At 34.3% G+C, this 22654-nt stretch overlaps 1 protein-coding gene across 8 annotated transcripts in view; it reads left to right on the top strand.

The window, feature by feature from the left end:
• Positions 1–22654, top strand: part of Nol4 (nucleolar protein 4) — a 323877-nt gene that overhangs the window by 175964 nt on the left and 125259 nt on the right. For 6 of the 8 annotated variants that reach the window (XM_058573932.1, XM_046428397.2, XM_058573930.1 and 3 more), the window contains one exon: positions 11599–11882. In XM_058573932.1, coding sequence (XP_058429915.1) covers positions 11682–11882 — 201 coding nt within the window. In that variant the 5' untranslated portion in view covers positions 11599–11681. Of the gene's footprint in view, positions 1–8290; positions 8431–11598; positions 11883–22654 lie in introns of those variants that run through there. The other 2 variants (XM_058573931.1, XM_058573933.1) reach the window with 2 other exon arrangements.

The following is a 22654-nucleotide window of genomic DNA, read 5'->3' as shown; positions in this document are numbered from 1 at the left end:
GAGTCTAGTTCCTTCTGGCTATAAAACTGAGGTCATTGTTTCCTTGCTGGTTGTCAGAAGGGACCTCTGTCAGTGACTTAAGTCTGCCTGCATTTCTGCTTACAAGGTTTTTTTTCCATCTCCAAGCCAGCAATAGCATATTGAAAAACATCTGTGCTGTGACTCTCTCTTTGACTTCTTCTTTTTAAATTGTTTTTTTTTATTTTTATTTTTTATTTGTTTTAATTAGTTACACATGACAGTACAATGACCTTGACATATCATACATTTGAATCAGATGGGATACAATATCTCATTTTTCTGAGTATACAGGTTGCAGAATCACATTGGTCTCCCGCTAAGCAGAGAAAGCTCATGTGATTAGATCAGGCCTGCCTGGATAATCTCCCTATCTAAGATCAACCATACCACATCACATAACAGTGATGGGAGTGATGTTTAATCACTGGCAGATTCTGAAAACTAGGGTGTGTAATCTTGGGTAGGAGGTGTCTCTTAGAATTCCTCCTATCACAGCTTCTTAAATAATATATATGGTAAGTTGTTAAAAGAAAAAACCTATAAGCCTGTAGAAAGAAGGCTCACATTCTTCCTCAAGCAGATACTAAGTAGCTATACAATTATGAACTCCTGTGATGGTCCACTTTAATTAATAGTTATTAAATATTTTACCAGGTGCCTATCAAAATTAATAAATGAATAAGAACTTTAATTTTCCTGTAGTAGCTTACACTCTAAAGATAGGGAAACTTCTTTGATCTTTAGATAATTTTATCAGAATTATTTCTCATATATTATAAAAAAATGATTCTGTATAACTTCTAAGCTTTGATTTCTATACTCATAGCAGGTAATGAAAATGTTAAAACTTGCGAATATTTCACTGACATATCTTTCCCATCGTTCTTCAAAGTAATCTCTTTACAGGCTAAGCACCCTTAGTTCTTTGACTATGTTTCATTAAATGGCTTCAAATTTCTTCAATATATAACTTATATTCTTAAAGGAACACAGTCAATTCACTTCACATTTCTGTTCCTCTATTTTCTCAAATATTCCTGCTAGTTTTAATGTGGCTAGTTTTGAACTCACCCAGGATATAAGAGCCTCTCAACTAGTTCCTAGATTTTTCATAGGGAAATTGTGCTGAATATTTTTGTTAAGTCAAATTGTCTGCGAGGAGAAAGAAAGCCCAAAGTTTCCTATTCCACCATCTTGCTATTCCTGTATTTCTCAAAAGTTTTTTTTTTTTTTAGATTAAAATAAATGGTGTTTGGCTAAATCAAGCAAAACCAATATAGAAGTATTGATCATCAATTGAAGGAGGACTAGAGGATCTTCCAGAGTATGAAGGAGTTGAGCACATAATAATATGGAAAGATAGGAAATAGAAAAATGATGGCAACCTCAGTGATGGTAGTTTTTAGACTTTTCTCTCTGGAGGTTAACATAAAAAGATCTAGTTCTAATGACACCCATTTCCTCTGTTTCACATCTTCAAATTCTTCCAAGGTTGCATGAGAACATGCCTACTGTAGCCTAAACTTGTGAATTAGGAGGAGAATGCGTGCACCAGATTGCTATCCCTGTGGGTCCTATGTGTCTCACCATCACACAACTTTCTATGCATCCAAAGATGCTTCTATCAAGTACATACCATGTATTTCTTTCTTTTTCTTTTACTTTTTAAATTTATATATGACAGCAGAATGCGTTACAATTCTCTTTACACATATAGAGCACAATTTTTCATATCTCTGATTGTATACAAAGTATATTCACATCAATTCGTGTTTTCATACATGTACTTTGGATAATAATGATCATCACATTCCACCATTATTTATAATCCCCTGCCCCCTTCCTTCCCCTCTAACCCCTCTTCTCTACCTAGAGTTTGTCTATTCCTCCCATGCTCCCTCTCCTCAACCACATACATCCACATGTTTTCCAGGATGGACCTAAATTTAAGTCATGTCCAACTGTGGCATGATGTTGAGGTGACATATTTGTATGAAGCCCAGTGATGTTCATTCCTCTTTTAGTTCTGAAACAACTGAAATTATGGAATTAATGGATTAATTTATATATTTACCAAGCACTCTGTATGCAATAGTTGAGACAAAAGTTCCTTAAATGAGAATGAGACACTGGAAAACAAAGAAATCCAGATAAACATTGTATTCCTAGTTTTGTATCTGGTTCCAAATCATAAGGTTTATTTGTGACAACCAAGTTCCCACTACATATTCCATAGTTTAATTTATTCATCTGTCAATTCAACTGCTCAGGGACCTTTTCAGGTGAGTCATGGAATGAGGTCTTGCTTCTGGCTACGCTCTCTGAGGTTCTACCTGCTAACCCATTTTGCCTTTAGTCAATTTTTGTTCCCTAGATAGTCAGGATTAATGACCTCAGCCAACACATGAGCCTCTTTTATAATAGATTCCCTTAGTTGCCTAAATGATGTGAATGATTGGTGTCTAAAACTCTGTTATTGGAAGTGTCCCCCTGTAGGCCAGCACTGCCTACATTTGTAGGGAGGAATGGAGATGAGTGTGACTTCTATCTCTAGAAAGTCTTGTACTGCAGATTGATACTGGGGCTTTGAGAGAGAGCTAGCCCCAGCTCTCAGTCGATGGTTTGGGATATACTACATCCTGAAAGGCAGCCTGTTAAGCTCCTGTGCTATCTATCTCCCAGTGAGTGGCATTGCGGCTCAGGTTTTAATACCTCCTCCCATTTTTTTTTTTTTTATAAGACCACTAGTTTGTCAGTGACAGAGCAGAGACTAAGAGTATTAACTCCAAAGGAAATTCTCAACCTGTTTCATTTCTTTTTCTGGGCTGTGGTTTCCTTGTTTTACATCAATGTTGTATGGGAAATATTTGTAGTTTCTAAACTATCCTGAGATCTGTAGGTGGTGGCGTTAAAGGAAGAATTGGCAAGAAATGCAGGACCAAGATGAGAGTAAATGTTCATAGTGCTGAAGATAAGTCACTACCCCAGCTAGAATTAAAGGAATCTAATAAAAGTGGTTTGCCCTATTGAAGTTTGCAAGTTTCCCAAAATGTTCTGTACTTTCTTAAGATCATATGATTGGACACTTTGCTGCCAGTATGAGTACAGATCATGTGGTGATTGACCATGTGGGCCAGTTCCTGACCATGTATATATGCTCTGTTCTTCTGCTCTGAGTGCCACTCTCTTTATGATCTCACTGAGAAAACCTAGGTTTGACAAGAAGGATAAGTCATATTTATAGGAAACATCATCCTGTAGATCTAATAATAAAGATTACCTTCTATTCTAGTCATGTTTTGATATACATAGTTGCAAAACAGATATTTTAACACAGTTCTTAGCATCTTATGAAATATTTCATCCTTCTTTTTACTACTTCTATTTAAAAAAAATCATTCAAAATGTCTTCAGTAACTATCCAAGAAATAGTGAATATAATAATCTTAGACTGGCTTTGTTATAAGGAGAGTAAACAAAAAGATTTGTTGCTTAAAGTTCTGACTACATAGTAGATTTCCTTCTCCATTTGTGCTTATCCACGAAAGCAATGGTAGGTTCCACTGCTGAATTTCACAGGATCATGGAAATAATCAGCAGACATTTTTCATTTTCATTAAATTGTTTACTAAGAATTTCTTTTAACATAATACATAAAAATTAAAGAATAAACTGTTTTGTGGTGAGTTTTGAGCAATCTGTTCATGCATCGCTGGGTCCTGAAAAAGCCTATTTCTATGTATTGCACTTCCATTTGATGAAAGTGTGCTGTTGATCGTGTCCAAATGTGTTGAATGGTTCAGTGGGTATTCAGTCCATTATGGCCAACTAGGTAAAGAGTCAAGAACAGTTGTCAGAATGCAAAGTCAGCCAATGAAAAATACAGTACCTTACACTGAACCTTTGGTTATACTGACAAATATTCTTCTATAGAGGGTTGCTTTAGGCTCCATTCAGAATCTGTGATATATACCAGGGTACCATCTGATACCTACCATCTAATCTGTTTTCAAGTACTTACTCCTCTGGGCAGATAACTGGGTGGTTCTGTTAGTTAAACAATAATCCCAACAGCCCTACAGGAATAAATTTGAAGTCAGCCAAGATCCTTGTACAGTTCTATGACACTTGTTCCAAATATAAGCTTTTTGTAATGGGTCTTGTTTTCTTAGTTGCTTTCCAGCTTTTCAGAATACTGTATTTTCCGATTTATTATTGGCACAGTAAAAATGAAACAAAACAACAACAACAACAACAAACCCGCTTGATTTATAGTTGGGCTAAATGCTAATTTAGGGCAATTTCCTTTTGAATCACATTAATTTTAGTTTCAATTAGAACATTTCTTTTCAGAATTACTTACCCCAAATCTGTGACATTTGTTCATATAACTTAGTTATCAGTTAATGAGAATTCATGATAAGTCCATGAACCATTTCTTTCTACAAATTGTCACATTGTTTTCCAAAAGAATGAAATATTATTACATGACAGTTTCTTATTTCTATTACCCATTCAATGGGTTTTCTGGTATATTGTTGCCTATGTTCTATCAGTTTTCTTTGAAAACATTGAACTGCTGCTATGTAATAATTACCTTAGATTGATTTAAAATTTAACATGAGATTTTATCATACTTAGTACTTGCTGTATGAAATGGAACATCAAGACTTCCACAGTATTAATTGTTTGGGTTTTAACTTGTGGCAGAAAATTGCTTCACAAATGAGTTCCCAATAAATGAATGTCATACACAGCTATGTTAATGTATTGCTTGTGACATTCGTTCTATTTATCAATATCAATATCAATACCAATACCTACATCTGTAACTATAGCAATATCTATAATGTTAACCTTGTATAAGATTCTACGCTGGGTTCTGTTGAACAACACAAAGAAGCATAAGATGTAAAATGCTACCTTGTTGAAATTTACAGTTAAATAGATTAACAAAACATATTTTTAAAGTCACAAGATGACAAAGTGTTAAAAGCTGAAATAGCAGACTGAATAAACTCCCATTGAAACCTTCCTTATCAGGACCAGGGTTAGGGATTTGAGACCCTGTGACAGTTATGATTACTTAGGTGCAATTTAACACAGGTAAAATAAGTAGCATGGCATCTAGTTCAAGAACATTCATCCTGGAATCCATGAATAGATCAGTGCCACAACTTGAGAGGGAGGATAGATGAAGAAATTATATGAATATATACAGATGAATATATATGGATATATATAAATAAATATAAATGTATATAAATGAATATATATATACACATATATATATACACACTTATATGTATATATATGTATGTGTGTGTTTATATATATTCATTTACCACTAACTGCAATTTAACATTTTATTCTGACTGTAGGCAATAAAACACAGTGGTATTCACAGTAACTATAACTTTGTCAACAGACTAAATCACAGATATTCCCAAATCACCTTGTAGAATATCAAAATGTTTATACATGTCATTTTTCATAAAATACAAGTTCTTTAAAACCCTAAAAACAAGTCAACAAGAACAGTAAAAGTAGTGTTTTATAATTTGTTTGGATAATTAAGAAGCCATTGACAAACTATTCCACTACTGAACATTTAAAAAAATGAATCATATTGGGATTGGTAAGTTTTGTTATGGGCCAATTGATAGTGGCTTAGAGATAGGAATGGAGGTAAACAGACTCTCCTCAGACCAGATTTGTATTGTTAGTGAGTTTTTCCAAGTATCTCCCCTGGGACAATGATTAATGTTTTTATAATACATGCAGGAAAAAAATAATGCACAGTGTCACATCCACAACTGTCTACAATGTGCAATTCCTGTGGCAGTCTGTGAAACAAACTTACTTCTCTACTCTTCCAGCTCTTTCCTGCCTCTGGAGCTATCTATCTATCTATCTATCTATCTATCTATTTATTTTTTGCTCTCTTGTAAACTGGATTAGCCTCTACCATCACCGTGATACATGCACATGTATCTCATCTTTTTCACATCCCACCTCTTATTAGAGGCCTTTCCTATTGCTCTTTGTCCCCCTTGATGTGTAGATGACTTTCTCAGAAGAGCTTTATGTATTCATTATTCTTTATGTGAGACTCACATGGACCAGACACTACTTTCTACCTGACGCTGTAATTCTTCTGATAGCCTCAGGTAAGATCAAGTTTCATAGAGAGTCTTTGGACTTATGATGCCAAGGACAGTGCCTTACCCAAAATAGGTATTTCATAACATTTTAAAGAAAACAATATAAATAATACACCTTACCTCCTCATTGATAGCCCAGATAGTTGTATCATTTGATTACCATGCTGACATTTAGTTATATGCTTTGAAACAGCTAATTTATCCCACTGCCTTCTCTGTATTTCCTCCTTAAATTAAATCTCATTCTAAGAAGGATTTAAGAGCTATGAAGCAGAAGTTTTAGAACCACCCTTCTATAGTATTAATTTTGTCAAAAACAATTTTTATTTTCTTGCTTTGAATAAAAGCTGTTTTATTATTTTAAACTCAGTGTCCTCCACCCTTTTAGTGGTATGTGTATTTATTTATATCAGTGCATATGTCTTTGGCGTGAATGTTTTGACTTTGCAATGTGGTGTTGCTCTTTGTACATATTTAAGATTACATCACTAAGTAGCATATGATCTTGCAAATGAAAATGGGAGATTGCAGTTTTAATTATCTTTTCGCAGGGCTTTGTAACGTTGAGACCTTGCAAGCATAGAACTTTTGTAGTCAGAATTGAGGCTTTTGCCAAAGATAACTGAAGATAATACTGAGAACAAGACTGTATAATTAAATAAAAAAGTTATATTTTAGAGGATAAGTAAAATAGAAAAAGAATGGACATGTCATCACAAGGTTTTGAAGAAAAAAAATTAGAAAAATGAGGAATGAACTTCTAGGTAGCAAATACACATGGACCAAAAGGCCTTAAGCTAGAAATGATTCAGGAAGTGAGAATGTGCCTAGGATCCAGAAGAGAAAGTGCTAGAGAGAATCAAATCAAATCAGATCACCTAGTTTGTATTGTAGCATAGAGGAAGTTATAGTGTAAGATGTAAGGTGTGATCTCACAATATATTAGAAGAGACCCCCCATTTGGGGGGATTGGTGAGGGTTGAACCCAGGAGTACTTAACCACTGAGCTCTTTTTATTTTTTGAGACAGGTTTTCACTAAGTTGCTTAGGACCTCACTAAATTGCCAAGGCTGGCTTTGAACTTGTAATCCTTCTACCTCAGTTTTGGGAGCTGCTGGGATTACAGGAACACACCACCATGCTAAGCTTCATTTTTTAAAATAACAGATCCTATAACTAGGAGAAGGCATAGAACAGAAGCCAGGAAGCATAAAATGGAGTTACACCTAAAATCCTTATTTTGCAAATAGATGTTGGAAAAATTTTTTAACTTTCTATGTTTTTATATTAAGGTACTACTCTTTTGGAGCAGTACCTCTTTTCCAATCTATATTTTGAGTTTAGAGTTAGTTTTAGGTTAAGATACGAAAAGGAAATTTTCTAAGGGTGCATCAAAGGACTTAGCGGTAAAAGACTATAGTGCATTTGAGGAAAAATGGTAAAAAGATTTTTGGACCCTGTGATATCTGACCTGGATTTTAGGACTGAACTTCCAAGTACTAATCTTAAAATGAGGATGATATATATCTTTTTTTCCTGTTCCTTTTGTCCAAGGCTCTTGGCCTAAAGGCCATAATGAAGAACTACTGCAAATGACTGTATAAGAAAGTAGGTCAGGGGCTTTGAGAGATTCACACACACACACACACTCACACATGTTATAGGAGACTGTTACAGTTAATTCTTTATATAAAAGGAACAATCCACTGAATCTGGTGCATTTAAAACTATTGTCATATAAAACACTGGTTAGGACGTTCAAAACAACTTAAACCATATTTCTAAGGTGTCTCCTGATTGAGGAAGTGGGCAGTAGGAATGGAGAAAGAATAAAACGAAGAGTCTGCCACTCAGTGTTACTGGACCTTCTAGACAAGAGCTTTAATCAAGTGGCAAGGTTTCCACCACCCTAGATCTGTCCCATTAAAAGTAACCACAGAACATCCAACTGCCCTCCTGATGTCACTAGATTCCACACCGCCCTGTCATCACATTCCACATTCTCCTCTGTTGCTAGGTACCCTGGGCTCTCTTATTTTCCAAAGCTCCAGGTGCTGTTTTCCCTTGGGACTCAAATACAGAGTCTTTGGTTCAAATGCTATGGTACCCAGGCTGAATCCTTGAGAGAAGAATCTTCACCAGGGCCTGTGAACCTGAAGGCCATCCCCACAGCCTACACACGACACTATGTAGCGAGTGGTTCCCACACGCCAGCAGCCACTCAGGATGGAGCAGACCATGTTGGGTAAGGAAGCAGATTGCCCCTTTCAGGCAGTGAACTGATGTGAATTGGTTCCCATAAACAGGAGTCTGAAGTCTGTGATTTTAATTTCTAAATAAGTACCTTTAAAGAAGAGAGAACAAAAATCTTCAATGTGGTTACATGAAGCTCAACAATATTAAATTGCTTATTTATCCTCAGCTTACTATTCACTCTCTGTTCTTGACTGAATTTTTAAAATTAAAGACATCAAAAACTTTGTTTTAAATTTTGATTTATGGAACAGTACCATGAGACATTATTTTTTTAACTGCTTAAATTACAAAATTGGTGAACGTGTATTTGATACAAATGAATATAAATCAGTCATTTGTTCTTTACAAAACATACTCATTTATTCAGAAAAGAAATATGTAAAGCTCTTGAATTTGGTTACCTTGGTAACATCTGGAATGAACTACTCCATCTAAAAATATTTCTCCTTTATTGTTTATATTTTATGCTGAAACTATAATTAAATGACATTTATTAAAGTCTCTCATGATAAATGATGTTTATCTTACCTAAAAATGAGTAAATGATATAGTTTTATGAGATATATGTGGTGATTTTAGATTAAAGAAATGGATAAGGCATGTTTAATTTTTAACTATAAAAGAAATTGAATTTTTATGTTAATGTGTATTTAATTTTTAATTATTTAGGGTTATTTATTCATTATTGCTAAGGCTTTTTATGTTAAGTGTTTAGTACCTTTTTAAAAAGGGTTCTAGTACACAAATGCTAAATCATATTTTTCCTTCATAAATTAAATATAAGTAATTGAACTATATTTGAATATGCCCATTATGATTTTTTTTGGACTTTCTTAAAAAGAAAAAACTTTAAAAATCAGAATTAACCTGTTATACATTAGCATAAGGACTTCAATTCAAATAAAGAGACATGAGCAACTTTCTAAATTACTTATACAAATCCTCCCCCTAATTCTGTACGTCAAAGCTCTGGACATTTTATTGTTAAAAGCTTATTTTTTTTATTTCCCAAATTAATAGTATAAAAACTGCTGTGTCATTACTTATGGGTAGTTTCCTATATTATCTTGCATATATTCTATATGTATGAATTCTTTTATTGGGCAGGAGGATGGGAATTGAGCCTAGGGGTATTTTACCGTTGAGCTATGTCCCTAGTCCTTTTTGTTTTTTATTTTGAGACTGAGTCTTGCTGAATTGCTTAGAGCCTCCTTACATGACTGAGATTTGCCTCTAATTTTCCTCCAGAGTTGCTGGAGTGAAAGGAGTGGGCCATCGCATCTGGCCATAAACTTTTTTGAATTGGTATATAAAAAGAATAATTGAGCAGAATGTGATATCGGAATATGTTTGAACTCTTTTTTAGAAAATAGTTTTAAAATCCATCTTAAAATACTGTTCTGAAAATTAAATTTAAACATAATGCCCTGTATTTTAATTCCTTATTAAAGCCCTGAACTTCATCCTGGGCCCTGGCCTCTCCTGTGTCCATTCTTACCTGTTTATAACTCTCTATGGTTGTCCCTTCTTCTATATTGGCACTACTTTAGTTTGAGCTTTCAAAGATGCCAGCTTATATGACATCTAAAATATCATTTTTTTCCACTTCACTTCTTACAATAAAATTAAAATTGCTTCTGTTTGTTCTCAGAGTCAACTCCAAGCCCTTTGATATACAAAACACTTCCTGGGGTGCTCTCATCCTGTTAGATTTATTTCCCCTCATTTTCTCCTTGGTGCTCTTGCTTTCATCCTTCTTCTCACCTGCCCTGTGTGTCCTTCCATCTGAGACTTTGCAAAGCTGACACTTCTATAGGGAATGCTCTCCCCAGACTTCAGCGGCTCATGGCTTACTCATCCTGTGGAATTCGATTGACATTACCTTCTTCAGAAAGCCTGCCGTCTTATTCCTTGTACTGGATTATAGCCTTTTTGCTCTGCATTTGAATTGCATGTTTAATTCTCTATTTTTAAAAAATTATCTGTGAACTCATTGAGGCAGAGTCTCTAGAGGCCAAATTTTTGAACCCATACTGGCCACAGGATAGGCCCTTAAGAAATGTTTGTGGAAAACATGGATGAACAGGAGATATAGTACTCCTTTAGAATTTAAATATTTCCATGAATATAATTTATTTTAAGGTACAAAGTATTTTGTTCCACCCACAAATATAATGAATACTTGATAATATTCAGGAATCAGACAAGAAAATCAAAAGTAATGAATATTATGCCTCTTGTTTGCTTACATTCATATAGTTTCCTAAATAGCCTTTAAAGAAAACAATTGAACACCTCTGTCCATCATAATTCTTTATAATTAGTAGCAAATTCTCCTCATATAGGTAAAGACGAATTAATTAAGAAAACAGAATATTGTTTTGTGTAAACTTGGTCTATGTGTTTTGTTTTCAGAAATTTGGGATCATATTGGCTACACTATCTAAAGTTTTCTAGCCAGTACTTTATGATTCACATTTTTCTTTATCTAAAATTGGACTATTGAGTGACTGTATAATATTCGAACCATTCCAACATTTATTAATCCAATATTCTATTTTTGTTGCTTTATGTCACCTCCAAATTTTTGCTACTCAAATTAACACTGATGTTAAGTGTATTTTTTTTAACTTATTCAGAGACATACATAATGATTAGGCTTCTTAGGTTTAAAAATCTCAGAAGTGTAATGACCATAGCAAAGTTTATGAGCACTTCTAGTGTTTTAGATGCATATTAAAACTCATAAAGGTTGTACCAATGTACATCTCCATTAACCAGTGATAGGTAATGCTTTTCATTAGAGACTTCTTGGTAAATCTGGGTATTCTCACTGGAGAAATAAAATCTATTTGCAAAGTAATTGAGAATTTATTTTATTCTTTGCTTAAATTTACTTTACTTTGAGATGACATTTGATATTCAACTGTTTATTTTATCTTCTTCATATTATTTCATGTCTTGTGCTTTGATGTGCCTGTTAGATTAAAAATAACAATAGCTGCATTGCAAGGTTACTGTTTAGGATAAATTACATGTTATATATAAAATTAGTTGGCACAATGTCACACATAATAGGAACTCAGCAAATGCAAGTTGAAGTCGAAAAGGAGAGCATATTAATTAAAAGAAAAATATAAATTTTTCTTTCCAACAGATGATTCTGCTGCAGAGAGCTTTAATGGCAATGAGACTCTGGGCCACAGTTCAATTGCTTCAGGGGGAACACACAGCAGGGAGATGGGAGACTCCAACAGTGATGGCAAGACTGGGGTGGAACAGGATGAACAGCCACTGAATCTGAGTGACAGTCCCCTCTCTGCACAGCTGACTTCAGAATACAGAATAGATGATCACAGCAGTAATGGGAAAAGCAAATATAAGAATCTTCTAATTTCTGACCTCAAGATGGAACGAGAGGCGAGAGAAAATGGAAGCAAGGTAAGGTCATGTTACAATTTCCAGAGAATTTTTAAGTTCGTCATGAAGGTCACAAAGAAGCATCTATATGTGCTGGAGATAACGATTGTGGCCAATAAAATATTTAAAGCAAATCCCCAAAATATGTTACCAAGAATCTTATAATCATGCATATTGTGTGTCCATAAAATATGATTTCAGTAAAAACGATGAGTAAATTGGATCATGTCTCAAAACTCTTGGTATTTTTGACAGAATTGCCTGATTTCATGTATCTCATTTATATAATCTACTTATGGATCTGTCTCTGGGAATTTATAGAGCTCAGGTGTGAAAGTTTCAGTCTCAGTACACAATTTTCAACTATAAAAAGATCACTATCTTGTTTCTCTAGATTGGATAGGTGTGTGTAGCAATAACATTTCAATTAAATTCTCCAGTTTGCTTTCGAGACCTGGGGACTGTAGTCAGTAATTTACTTTCTGGCACCAGAGAACTATTTAGTGTCAGTTTCCTGGATGAAATCTGTGGATTAAATACCCACTTAAAGAAGTGATTCATCATAAATTATATTACACAAAAGACAGAAACATGTTTCAGACATATTATCTGAATTTTCTAGATGCTTTGCATTAGACTACGTGACAACCACCCACCAATTTATTTTTAAAAATTAAGCTTAAATGTATACAATTTTGAAATTGCTGAGGCTGGTGAATTTTTTTGTGTAACTTTTGAAGATGTACTTTGGGGACACAGGAGGATTTTTATGCAATGTACATTTTTATGTCCTTCTCTTGCCTCTACCTCTAAGATGGAGTTGTAGACTTGTTTCTGACATGCATTCCTAAAAATGAAACGTCTTAATCTGGATTAATTTCTGAATTTGCTGAGGCACTATGCTTCCTAAATTGGTTCTATTTAAATCATCTCCTTTCCTGAGGGTGTGTGGTTTCATCTTCTTTTAAGCAAGTCACTAGACATCACCAGACACTTAAGCTCTTCTGCCTGCGGGAGGCTGCTACAACTTTTGCTGTGGTAAATGCACAAATGTCCTCAGTGGTTTGAAGCCGGATCACACAAGCACAAATGATTTCATATTTGCTAACATGATCTGAATCACTGCATACATTTTACAGAACAAAATCATCCTAAACGTTTTCCCGCCCACCACATTACCCTATCTTTACAAGGATTAAAGAATCATGAAACATCCTTCTTATGCCATGTGCTTGTTCATTTTTTTTTTTCCCTAAAATTATCCAGTGGTTTGATCTTCTCTTCTTTCTCCCCTTGTTCAGTGTTATCTGGGGAACTATGCTCATTAAAGCATGTTCCTGCACACATTAACCAGAATGAAATTACCTTTTAGCTCTATTAAAATACAGTTATGAAACACAGATTGTTGGGGCTATTATCTGAGAGTAAAATAAGCAAAGGACTAGCACAGAAGGAGATACTCTTGAGGTAGCATCAGTTACCAATTATTAACCAAACAGCCAACAGAGAAGAAGCCAGTGAGCCTAAGAAGAATCAGAAGGGTACAGTATATAAAAGCCAACCAAGTTCACCTTTCAAGGAGATGTTGGTCAATCTGGTGAACAATGCTGAGAAATAAAATAAGATGAAGGTATAAAATAATGGAACTTATACTCATTTAACTCTGGATATCTGTATTAAAACATCATTAGACCTTACAGTTATACAATTAAAAAAAATAAACCTGGCATACTCAAAGCAGTAGTATAGGTAGCAGAGACAGCTCACAGAAATATCAGTCTTTATTTATAAGACACTTAACTATACATAGTTTTGGGGAAGAGGGTACATATGCATAGAAAAACTTTTTACTGCAAGTATAGACAAACATTCTTTCCTAGGCTAAAACATAGAGTTCAAGTAAAAATATATTATTTCTATTGATGTAATAGTCAAAATGTGCTTCCTAGAGGAAATGAGTCTTGGACTTGAAGGGAATGTGAGATTACCATTATTTTTCAGCCATCTCTTGCTAGATACTGTGAAGATCCTTTAATGCAGACAGGGAAGAATCTTGGTCTCAGTCTAGAGAGCCATTGGCCATTTCAATCTGTGTATGACTTCATATCATGGCATGTGAGGAAGAATCTTCCATTACAACATGAGATAAACTATTTGTCACCAATTAATTCATTTGCCAAATATTTATTGAGGAGTTATACTTGTAAGATACTACTGTAGGAAGCAAAAATATGCAAATGAGTGAAGAAGGGTCCTTGCCCTTCAACAGCTCCTGGTATAGCAAAAAAGGGAGCTGAATTTATGCTTACAGTCTAATATAGAAATGTTTTTATACCAGGGATTAAACTCAGGGGCACTCAACCACTGAGCCACATCCCCAGCCCTATTTTGTATTTTGTTTAGAGACAGGGTCTCACTGAGTTGCTTAGCACCTACCTTTACTGAAACCGGCTTTGAACTTGAGATCCTCCTGCCTCAGCCTCCCAAGCTGCTGGGAATATGGGTGAGTGCCATCATGCCAGGTTGATTATGGTCTGATTCTTTAAGTGATACAATGTCATGTGGACAGGGTGAAATGAGAGAACAAAGATGGGGAACCCAAGGGACCATACTGATTCTTTTTTTGTTTTGTAGAACAGATTTTTTTTTCTCTTTCAAAACTTTAATAAAGTTGACAAATTTCTAGTAAGACAGGGAAAAAGTATGAAACAAGGCACAAATTATATTCTTTCTCAGAAATATAAAAATAAACATTAACACTAATGCTGTTCCTTCTGTTATATTAAACATAATGAATAAATAGCCTTGTGGCAATACTTTGTTATTGTTGTTCTTTTTCTTAAGGATGACTGGGGGGAGAAAGTGGTACCAGAGATGAATATAGAAGGGCAAGTGGGAATTACTCGGATAAAGATTATTAATGGTAGAGGGTTAAGTGTGTTTTGAGGCATTCATCTATGAGAACACCTGCTTGGCTAGGAGATTTGCAAGAATCTTAGAATGGCCACAGGAGAAGGGGATGTGCAATATAACTAAGTACAAAGAGGCTGCGTCATTAAAGGATTTAGGCCACTTTAAGACTTTGGATTATGATCAATAGGTAGAGTTAAGTATGATAATCTTGTAGTCATCTTGGAATCTGAGAAAAATTATTCCAGCAATAATTGTGGTAGTGAATTAATAAGAAAGGAACTCAGGGAAGGGGAAATAAATTTGGTTAGAGAGCTACTCTAGCAACCCAAGAGAAAAATAATAATATTTAAAGTCAAATAAATGGAAATGGGAATGGAAAGCAGATATAAAAACAAATGGAACTGTTACTTTTATACTTCTGATGTTTATTTGCAGCACCATCATTTATAGGTCCATAGATTATACATAGCCAAACTCCTAGTGATGCTGTTCACATTAGAATATAATATGAATAACCTCTACCTGGCCATATCCAATTAGGGTTTATATTCTAAGAGCACAAAAATAATGTTTACCTTGCTTAATGCAGTATGCTTAGTATTTGGCTTACCATCTGGAACACAACAGTTTATCAATAAATATTTTGAAGAAATTCATAAAGGTTTATTGGATGTGGGAAGTAAGACAGAGAACATTCTAGAATGACTCCAAGATTTTTCACTTGGTTGTCTGAGTGGATGGTGATTGCATTTATCAAGATTTAGAATGAGAAACATTTGGATAAGGAGTTTCCATAGATAAAGCTTACAGTGCCTATGCAATATCCATTGGATATCATAGTAGGTACTGGAGATATTTGTGTCAGCTGTGAAGAATGATGTGAGTTGGTGAGAGAGACATTTGTAAGATTTCAGAGCAGAAGGTGTGCTTCTCAGGATATGCTTGATAGAATCACCCATTAGGAAAAGGTGGCAAGAAAGGCATTTGTGGAAGAACAATTATGCAAGCAGAAAACAAAGAAGGCAGCCAGATAAAGAAATGTTTTAGAAGCCAAATTGTGGCATATTTCATATATGTGTAAGTGATTAAATTAAGTAAGTCTTAGGTGAAGTGACAGAGATTTAAGCCTAGATCATAGTTAGGAGAATGGATGCTAAGAGCTGCATTCAAAACAGGTGGCAGGAGAAACATTTGAAGAATTAGTGGGAATTTTGACTGAGATGGAAAAGCCTAGTCATTTTAACTAGAAAGGAAACAGTATGGAATTTGTTCTGGTATTTCTTCTTGTAATCTGAATCTGAATATAAACGGCTCTAGGGCTCCTGGTTTGGGATCAACACTTATTTTATCCCATTGCTATCAGATGAACTGCATTCTAAAGTTCTCTGCGATCAGTACTATCTCTTGTGGTCCTTAGGAATGCTCCATCACTTCTGTTTGACCTTTTGAAGTGACACTACTACCATTTCTTTTTTCTTCCTTGGAGGGATATAAAAGCTTAATTATATAGAATCTTTGAGAAGCTTAGATTCCTGTGAGTTTAATATTGACCTATTTCTCAGTTTTGTTATGAATAATATCAAACAAAAGTGATTATGAGGCATTTAAAAAATAGAGCGATGAATAGAAATGCTTATAAAGAATAGCTGAGTTGGACTATGCCATTTACTGATTGCTTATTATTATGCAAATTCACTCACTAGACTTGCAGGGAATCACTTTAACCAATCTAAAAACTAAATATATGCCGTTGAAAGAGTTTAGGTGGTATTTATTTTCTTTGCTGATAGCCACATTTTTAAGGGGCAACTTAATAACATTAGAATTCAGAAGTGAGAGCAGAAATGATGATGAGTTTAGAAAATAAGACCCACGAGAAAGCGTTAAGGGACTAGCTGTAGAGAAAAAGAGAAGACAATAAATTGCAAATCTAGAGCCTACTGTCTCTTCTAAAATTATTAATAGATGAGAATGGAAACAAATCCATAATTTGAACAGAGAGAAATACATGACTTAAAAACACTGAATTGTTGAATATTTCTTCTTTTTTAATTTTCTGGGGTTTTTTTAGTACTTGTGAAATAGTGGCTTCTTATTTAATATGGTGAAATATTCTTAAGCAATCTCATGAAAGAATAATGTTTCAAATAATAATTTGTGGGAAGGTGATTACCATTGAAGGCTAATGTGCAACAGTGGTTACTGCATATTTGGATTTGGGCTCAGTTCCCAAGACACCTTAGTCTTCACTTTATTTAATAGTATTGTTTTTGCCCACGTGGCCCATATTATATTTTTTCAATTAATTTTTCCATTAAATTTTTACCAAAATGAATGTTACCATTCAAATTAAATTTTCTAGAATATTAATCCTAATTACCACAAATAATTATTATGTGATTTTCTTTAGATATGATGGATAGAAGTAATATATTTTTCAAAATATCTCTTTTAATGGTTTAGGTATAATGAGATATTTTAAATACTATGAGTAATGGATTGACTTATGTAATAATATTATCTTGGTCTTTGTGGGTATTTCAGCACATAATTGCTTCAATTTGACGATTTTCAATATCTGGCTCTCTTGGTGTTATGCAGCTATTCTGTACCAGATCTTGTGTAAGGTAGAAATAACCATATTGATCTTAATTCTAGAGAGAAACAACTGCAGTAAATATACACAATCTGTACTAGGCACTGTCATGAGTGTTGAAGGACAAAGAAAAAAAAAAAACAGTCTTTGTCATTAAGAACTCACCCTTTGTCGAGAAAGACAGATGCTAACTTAATGTCATAAGAAGAGCAGGTATAATTATCAGATGTATCTAAACAAAAGGAAGTAAAATCTGGTGGCTTGTGATTCAACTGACATGATTTATACAATTAGTTATGTGATAAGGCCTGGCATTGAACCCAAGCCTCTTGACTCTGCAGTCTGTACATTTCCTATACCCATACTGACTGATGCTGTGTGAGTCCAGACATCTCTGTGGGTCACATTGTGCCTGTGATGGGCAAGCCATTCAGAGAGATAGAGCATATTTGTTAGTCAGCTTTGCATCTCAGCAACAAAATACCTGACATAATAATCTTAAATGGAGGAGCCGTTTATTTCTGCTCACTGCTAGGTCCATGGATGGTTGGCCCTATTGTTTGTGGGCCTGTGGCAAAGCGGTATATTATGGAAGGAGAGTGTACCAGAGGGGATGTTCACCTCACGGTGAACTGGAGTGGAAGGTACAGACAGGAAGGGGCCAGGGTCCCAATATCTCCTTCAAGGGCATGCCCCAATGACCTAACATCCTTCTATTAGGCACCACCTCTTAAAGCCACCACTTTCCAAAAGCACCATAGGTGGACAACCAGACATGTAAAAACATAGGCCTTTGGAGGACTTAAGATCCAGGATGTAGCAGCATCTAGTATGATTCACAGACAGTTTCTTGATAAATGACAATACTTGCAGCAACGTTTCTTATATAAATATTTGTTTTTCTTTTTAATATGTGAATTATTTTACAAAAATAAAAATAATATATGAAAGGCTTCTATTGGAAAACTAAGCAAGTCTGTCAAATATCTATTCATTGTTTTAGTTTTTCAATGTAAACAAATGTATAATTGAGAAAGAATGGGTCTTTCAAAAGCCCTAGAATAAATTTCAAAATTACAATTTATTAATTACCAATTTGAAAGTAATCTTCATACTTTATGTATAAATATATATTATACATATATTACTTATAGGTGTATTTGGACTTATGCACATAAACACAGAGTTATTTTATTATATACTTAATTATATGGACTTCATTTCTGCTCATTAATGGGTACATTTTTCCTTCTGTGCTTAGTATATTTTTAAATAAAAACATACACAAGAAGGATAGAATATGGTATGATTCATTACTTTGGTAGTGTCTGTCATATTTGCAATCTAAGTTTAAATGTGTATAATTTTGTAAAAAAAAAAAGACCTTAGGGACTGTAAAATCAACCACATTATAGAATAATATAATTTTTAAAACCAACAGCCACTCATTTTACACAGATTAAAAAACTGAGCCCCACCTAAGTGGCTCCTAACACCCAAATCATTTTCCTTTTGAATCATCCTGTTGCTAGGCTTACCATTACATATGATTATTTTCCCTAATGTTCCTTCAGGAAGCGGGAGAGCAGAGCTATCTTATAAGTGGTTACTATGCATACTGCAGTCCAATGTTTATTTCACATTTGTTATCTCAGAAGAATGAAAGAGCAAGGGTCTTCTATAATTTATATCCTGAAAAGTCCAAGGTGAAGTTGATATTTAATTCTGCGCATGCAGCAAAATATGAATTTTCACTTCCTTTTTAAACATGCAAGAATTCATTGGGGTCAGTACAAAGTCTCAACTGGCCCTCCAGCCATCGATGCTATGCATTCATAAGTAATCTGGTCACAGCTATAAGTTTCATTTTTTTATCAAAATACAAAACAAAGAAAACTGACCAATTGTTAGCCTTTTATTTATTAATAGTTCAAAAATAATTAGTTTTATTTTCTATGTCTTTGTATTTAATGTATTACATTTGTTTTCAGGCTTTTTATTTTGTTTTGTTTTAGGTGTGTATGCCTGTCCATTTTACGTTTGTGTTCAATATTAGAAATAAGGACAAACGGCTAAAAATATTCTAGTTTGTAGGTGAATTTAGAATGGAGAGGAGCTCTAGGAGAAAGAACTCTAGTTTAAACACTCCAAAGTAATTAGTGCATTTCTCAAAATATTTAGTATTACCAGGATTTCTTGAAATGCTCAGTATTGACCCAAATTTGAGGGAAAAAAAAAGAAAAAATGTTAAAACAGAGTCATAGAGTTTTACATTCCAGTTGTTTCAGTTTAATGGTTTCTGTTGTTCCTATTAATATTAAATGTTAGATGAATTCTAAAGTAGGCACCTGAAAACCTCATGATTACTGTGCATTTTTGTAGTTTTGAAATGGAGATCTTGAAGTTAGCAGGGATCAAGAGAATGACTCAGATGACAGAGTTAAAAAAAAAAAGAAGGAATTAACTCATTCACTTATTCCAAGGATTAAAAACAAAAGATTAATAAGTGTTAAGTTTTTACTATATGTCAGGCACTACACTAAGAACTAATTTATGTAATTGGTACAACTATCCAATGGAATTAGGATGCATTATTATTCCATTTTTTCCATAGGAGAAATATGAGACTGAAATGAGTTACAAATATGGTTAAATCAAAGATTGTTAGAATTTGGATTTAAGCACTAAGTAATTTGGCTCATATCTAAACCGCACCATGATGTAAGTTAAGAGATTTTGGTATAGAGTCTGAAAATGAGCAGCAGCAAATTTTACTAAGACCTCCATCTATTAGTTTATGGCTCAGTTATTCCCTACTCAGAAATTCACACCTAACAGCTCTGTGACCTTGGGGAAATGCTGTATGTTTTGACCCTAGGTACTTCACCAATAAAATGTGTATCATAATTGTTAACTTGCAGGCAATTGTAGAGATCAAATAAAGATTATGTGTATTTTTCATACAAGTGCACAATAAATGGAGCTGCACAGTAGTTGTTATTGATTTCAGAATTTGGGGCTTAGCTGAATTTTGCAAGAATGTCCTCACTCATGCATATTTATTGGGGAAGCTTAATACTTATATTCAATAGCCTACAAATTACTTACTGAGACTGGAAACTTGGGGAAGCATATTAACTTCTTTAAGCTTGTGAATACTACTTTTTCTTTTTTCTTTTGCCTCTTCTTCCTTCCTTATTTCCTTTTAGTTACTTATTATATAGGAATCCAGAATCTACAATATACATTTCCAGAGGCATTTTTTAATTAATTCTAAAACCTATTTCTGTAAATAGCATGCACTTATAAAATAGATTCTAAGATAACCTGAAAGCTCTGCTTGTAACACTTCTGTGGAATCTATCCAATTAAAACATCCCTATCTCCATACCATCTATCATGTTCACCACAGCTTTAATTTTTTTTTTATTTTCTAAACTCCTAGAGGAAAAAAATTGATGAAGAATGAGTAAAAGGTGACAGTATGGTGGTTGCAGAGCCTGACACTACAGTGACTTACATGCATGAGGCTTGCTCTCTATCAAATGTTTGTTGGACACAGTGCAGTGACATGAGAATATGCTGAATTGATTTTTATCCCATCCACTGTCTCATACCAGAATTTTCTTTGCAGCGCCACCTGGCTTTACCAAACTCCCCACTATGTAAAGAACATTGAACTTCACTTAGAATATGAGTCTGATGTATTCTGGATTATAAGAGGTAAATCTCTTACAACCAGAAATTCCAGAGATTCTTCCCTGAATATTTCACCATAACTGTGTTTCAAATGGAATGGATTTCCAGCCTGGTAACTGAGGAAGATAGTATCATAGCAGGCTGGAGATATTTGGGGGTTTATAAGATTCCGAAATTCTCAAATCACAATATGCAAACTTTGTATAAAGAAAATTAAACATTTAAAATTGTTCTCATTTGGTGTTTAAGGTGAAATTTTAAATACCACATATTATCAAAATTATCTGAGATATGTATTTCTATACTTTCATTAACTAAGATATTTCCTAGTTTTAATCTTCTTTATTATTCATAGTTATCCAGGGTAAGAAAGCCAATAAGATACACACAGACATATAGAATGGGATATATTATATGAGATTGACTCATACAACTATGGAAGCTAAGAAGTCCCATGATCTGCCATCTGCAAAATAGAGGCCAAGGAAAATTAGTAGTATAGTTCCAATTGAAATCCGAAGGTCTGAGAATCAGAGGAACTAATAGTGTAAGTGCCTTTCTGAATCAGAAGACTCAAAAATAAGGAATGTCTATGTCTAAAGACACGGGAAGATGGATAGTCCAGCCTAAGAAAATAAAGGAGGCTCACCCTCTCCCTCTACTTTGTTTTACCAGGACCTCAACAGATGGGATGATGCCCACCCACACTGGGTATTCTTTACCCAGTACTAATCTCAGTTTACCAAATCCTGATCTCTTTTAAAAACACCCTTACAAACACACCTAGGAATAATGTTTTATTCAGCTATCCTGGCATTCTTTATCTAAGTTTTTACATGAAATTAACCATCACCAGTTCACCCCTTGTCAGCTGGCACCCACATGCCTTTTTCAAAAACTCTGCTTAATCTCCAAATGAAGAAAATAATAGGGCCATAATTCTGCCTAACATGATACAAACATTTTGTCCAACAGACAACAAACTAATTCCTTACCAAGAAAAAGAGTTAACATTCTTGAATTATGTTTCTTCTTCTGATATCCAGTAACTTAAATACTTTCTTGTAAAATTAATAATAAATATTGATCTAAAGTCTATATATCTTTTGTTACATGATATGGCAATAGGAGAGAAAAGAAACAGATATTTGCTTAGTACATGTAGATTTACACACAAACATATTCGTAACAAAGTGGGAATACTCATGACTATTATAGTCCTTTTTATGTAAATAATCCCATGCTCATAACTGGTGTATATAATTACCTTCTATTAGATATTCTGTATTCCCTTTGCCTTCAGCAATCCTCTTCAGTTGGTCAAGGATCCTTACCTGGTGAGACTCACACCTTAATTCTTGAAGGTTCATTAGTAATATTTTCTGGTTTGGGTTCTTGTAGTTTTTCATTGACATTTATCACAGGACATTGTAAAACTAAGCTATGACATAGGAGAACCTCCTACATTCCAGACAAGTTCTCTCATCTCCATTGTGGAGGAATAATTCTGCTTCCTCTTGGTATCTTGATCAACCATCTAGCCAACACACTCAGAGGCAAAAGAAGTTCAAAGTATCCAAACAAC

The sequence above is a fragment of the Marmota monax genome, unplaced genomic scaffold (assembly GCF_021218885.2).
Source record: "Marmota monax isolate L192 unplaced genomic scaffold, Marmota_monax_Labrador192_F-V1.1 WCK01_AAM20220418_F8-fsc00031, whole genome shotgun sequence".
In the NCBI taxonomy this organism is placed as follows: domain Eukaryota; kingdom Metazoa; phylum Chordata; class Mammalia; order Rodentia; family Sciuridae; genus Marmota; species Marmota monax.
This window is presented reverse-complemented; position numbering and strand designations above follow the sequence as displayed.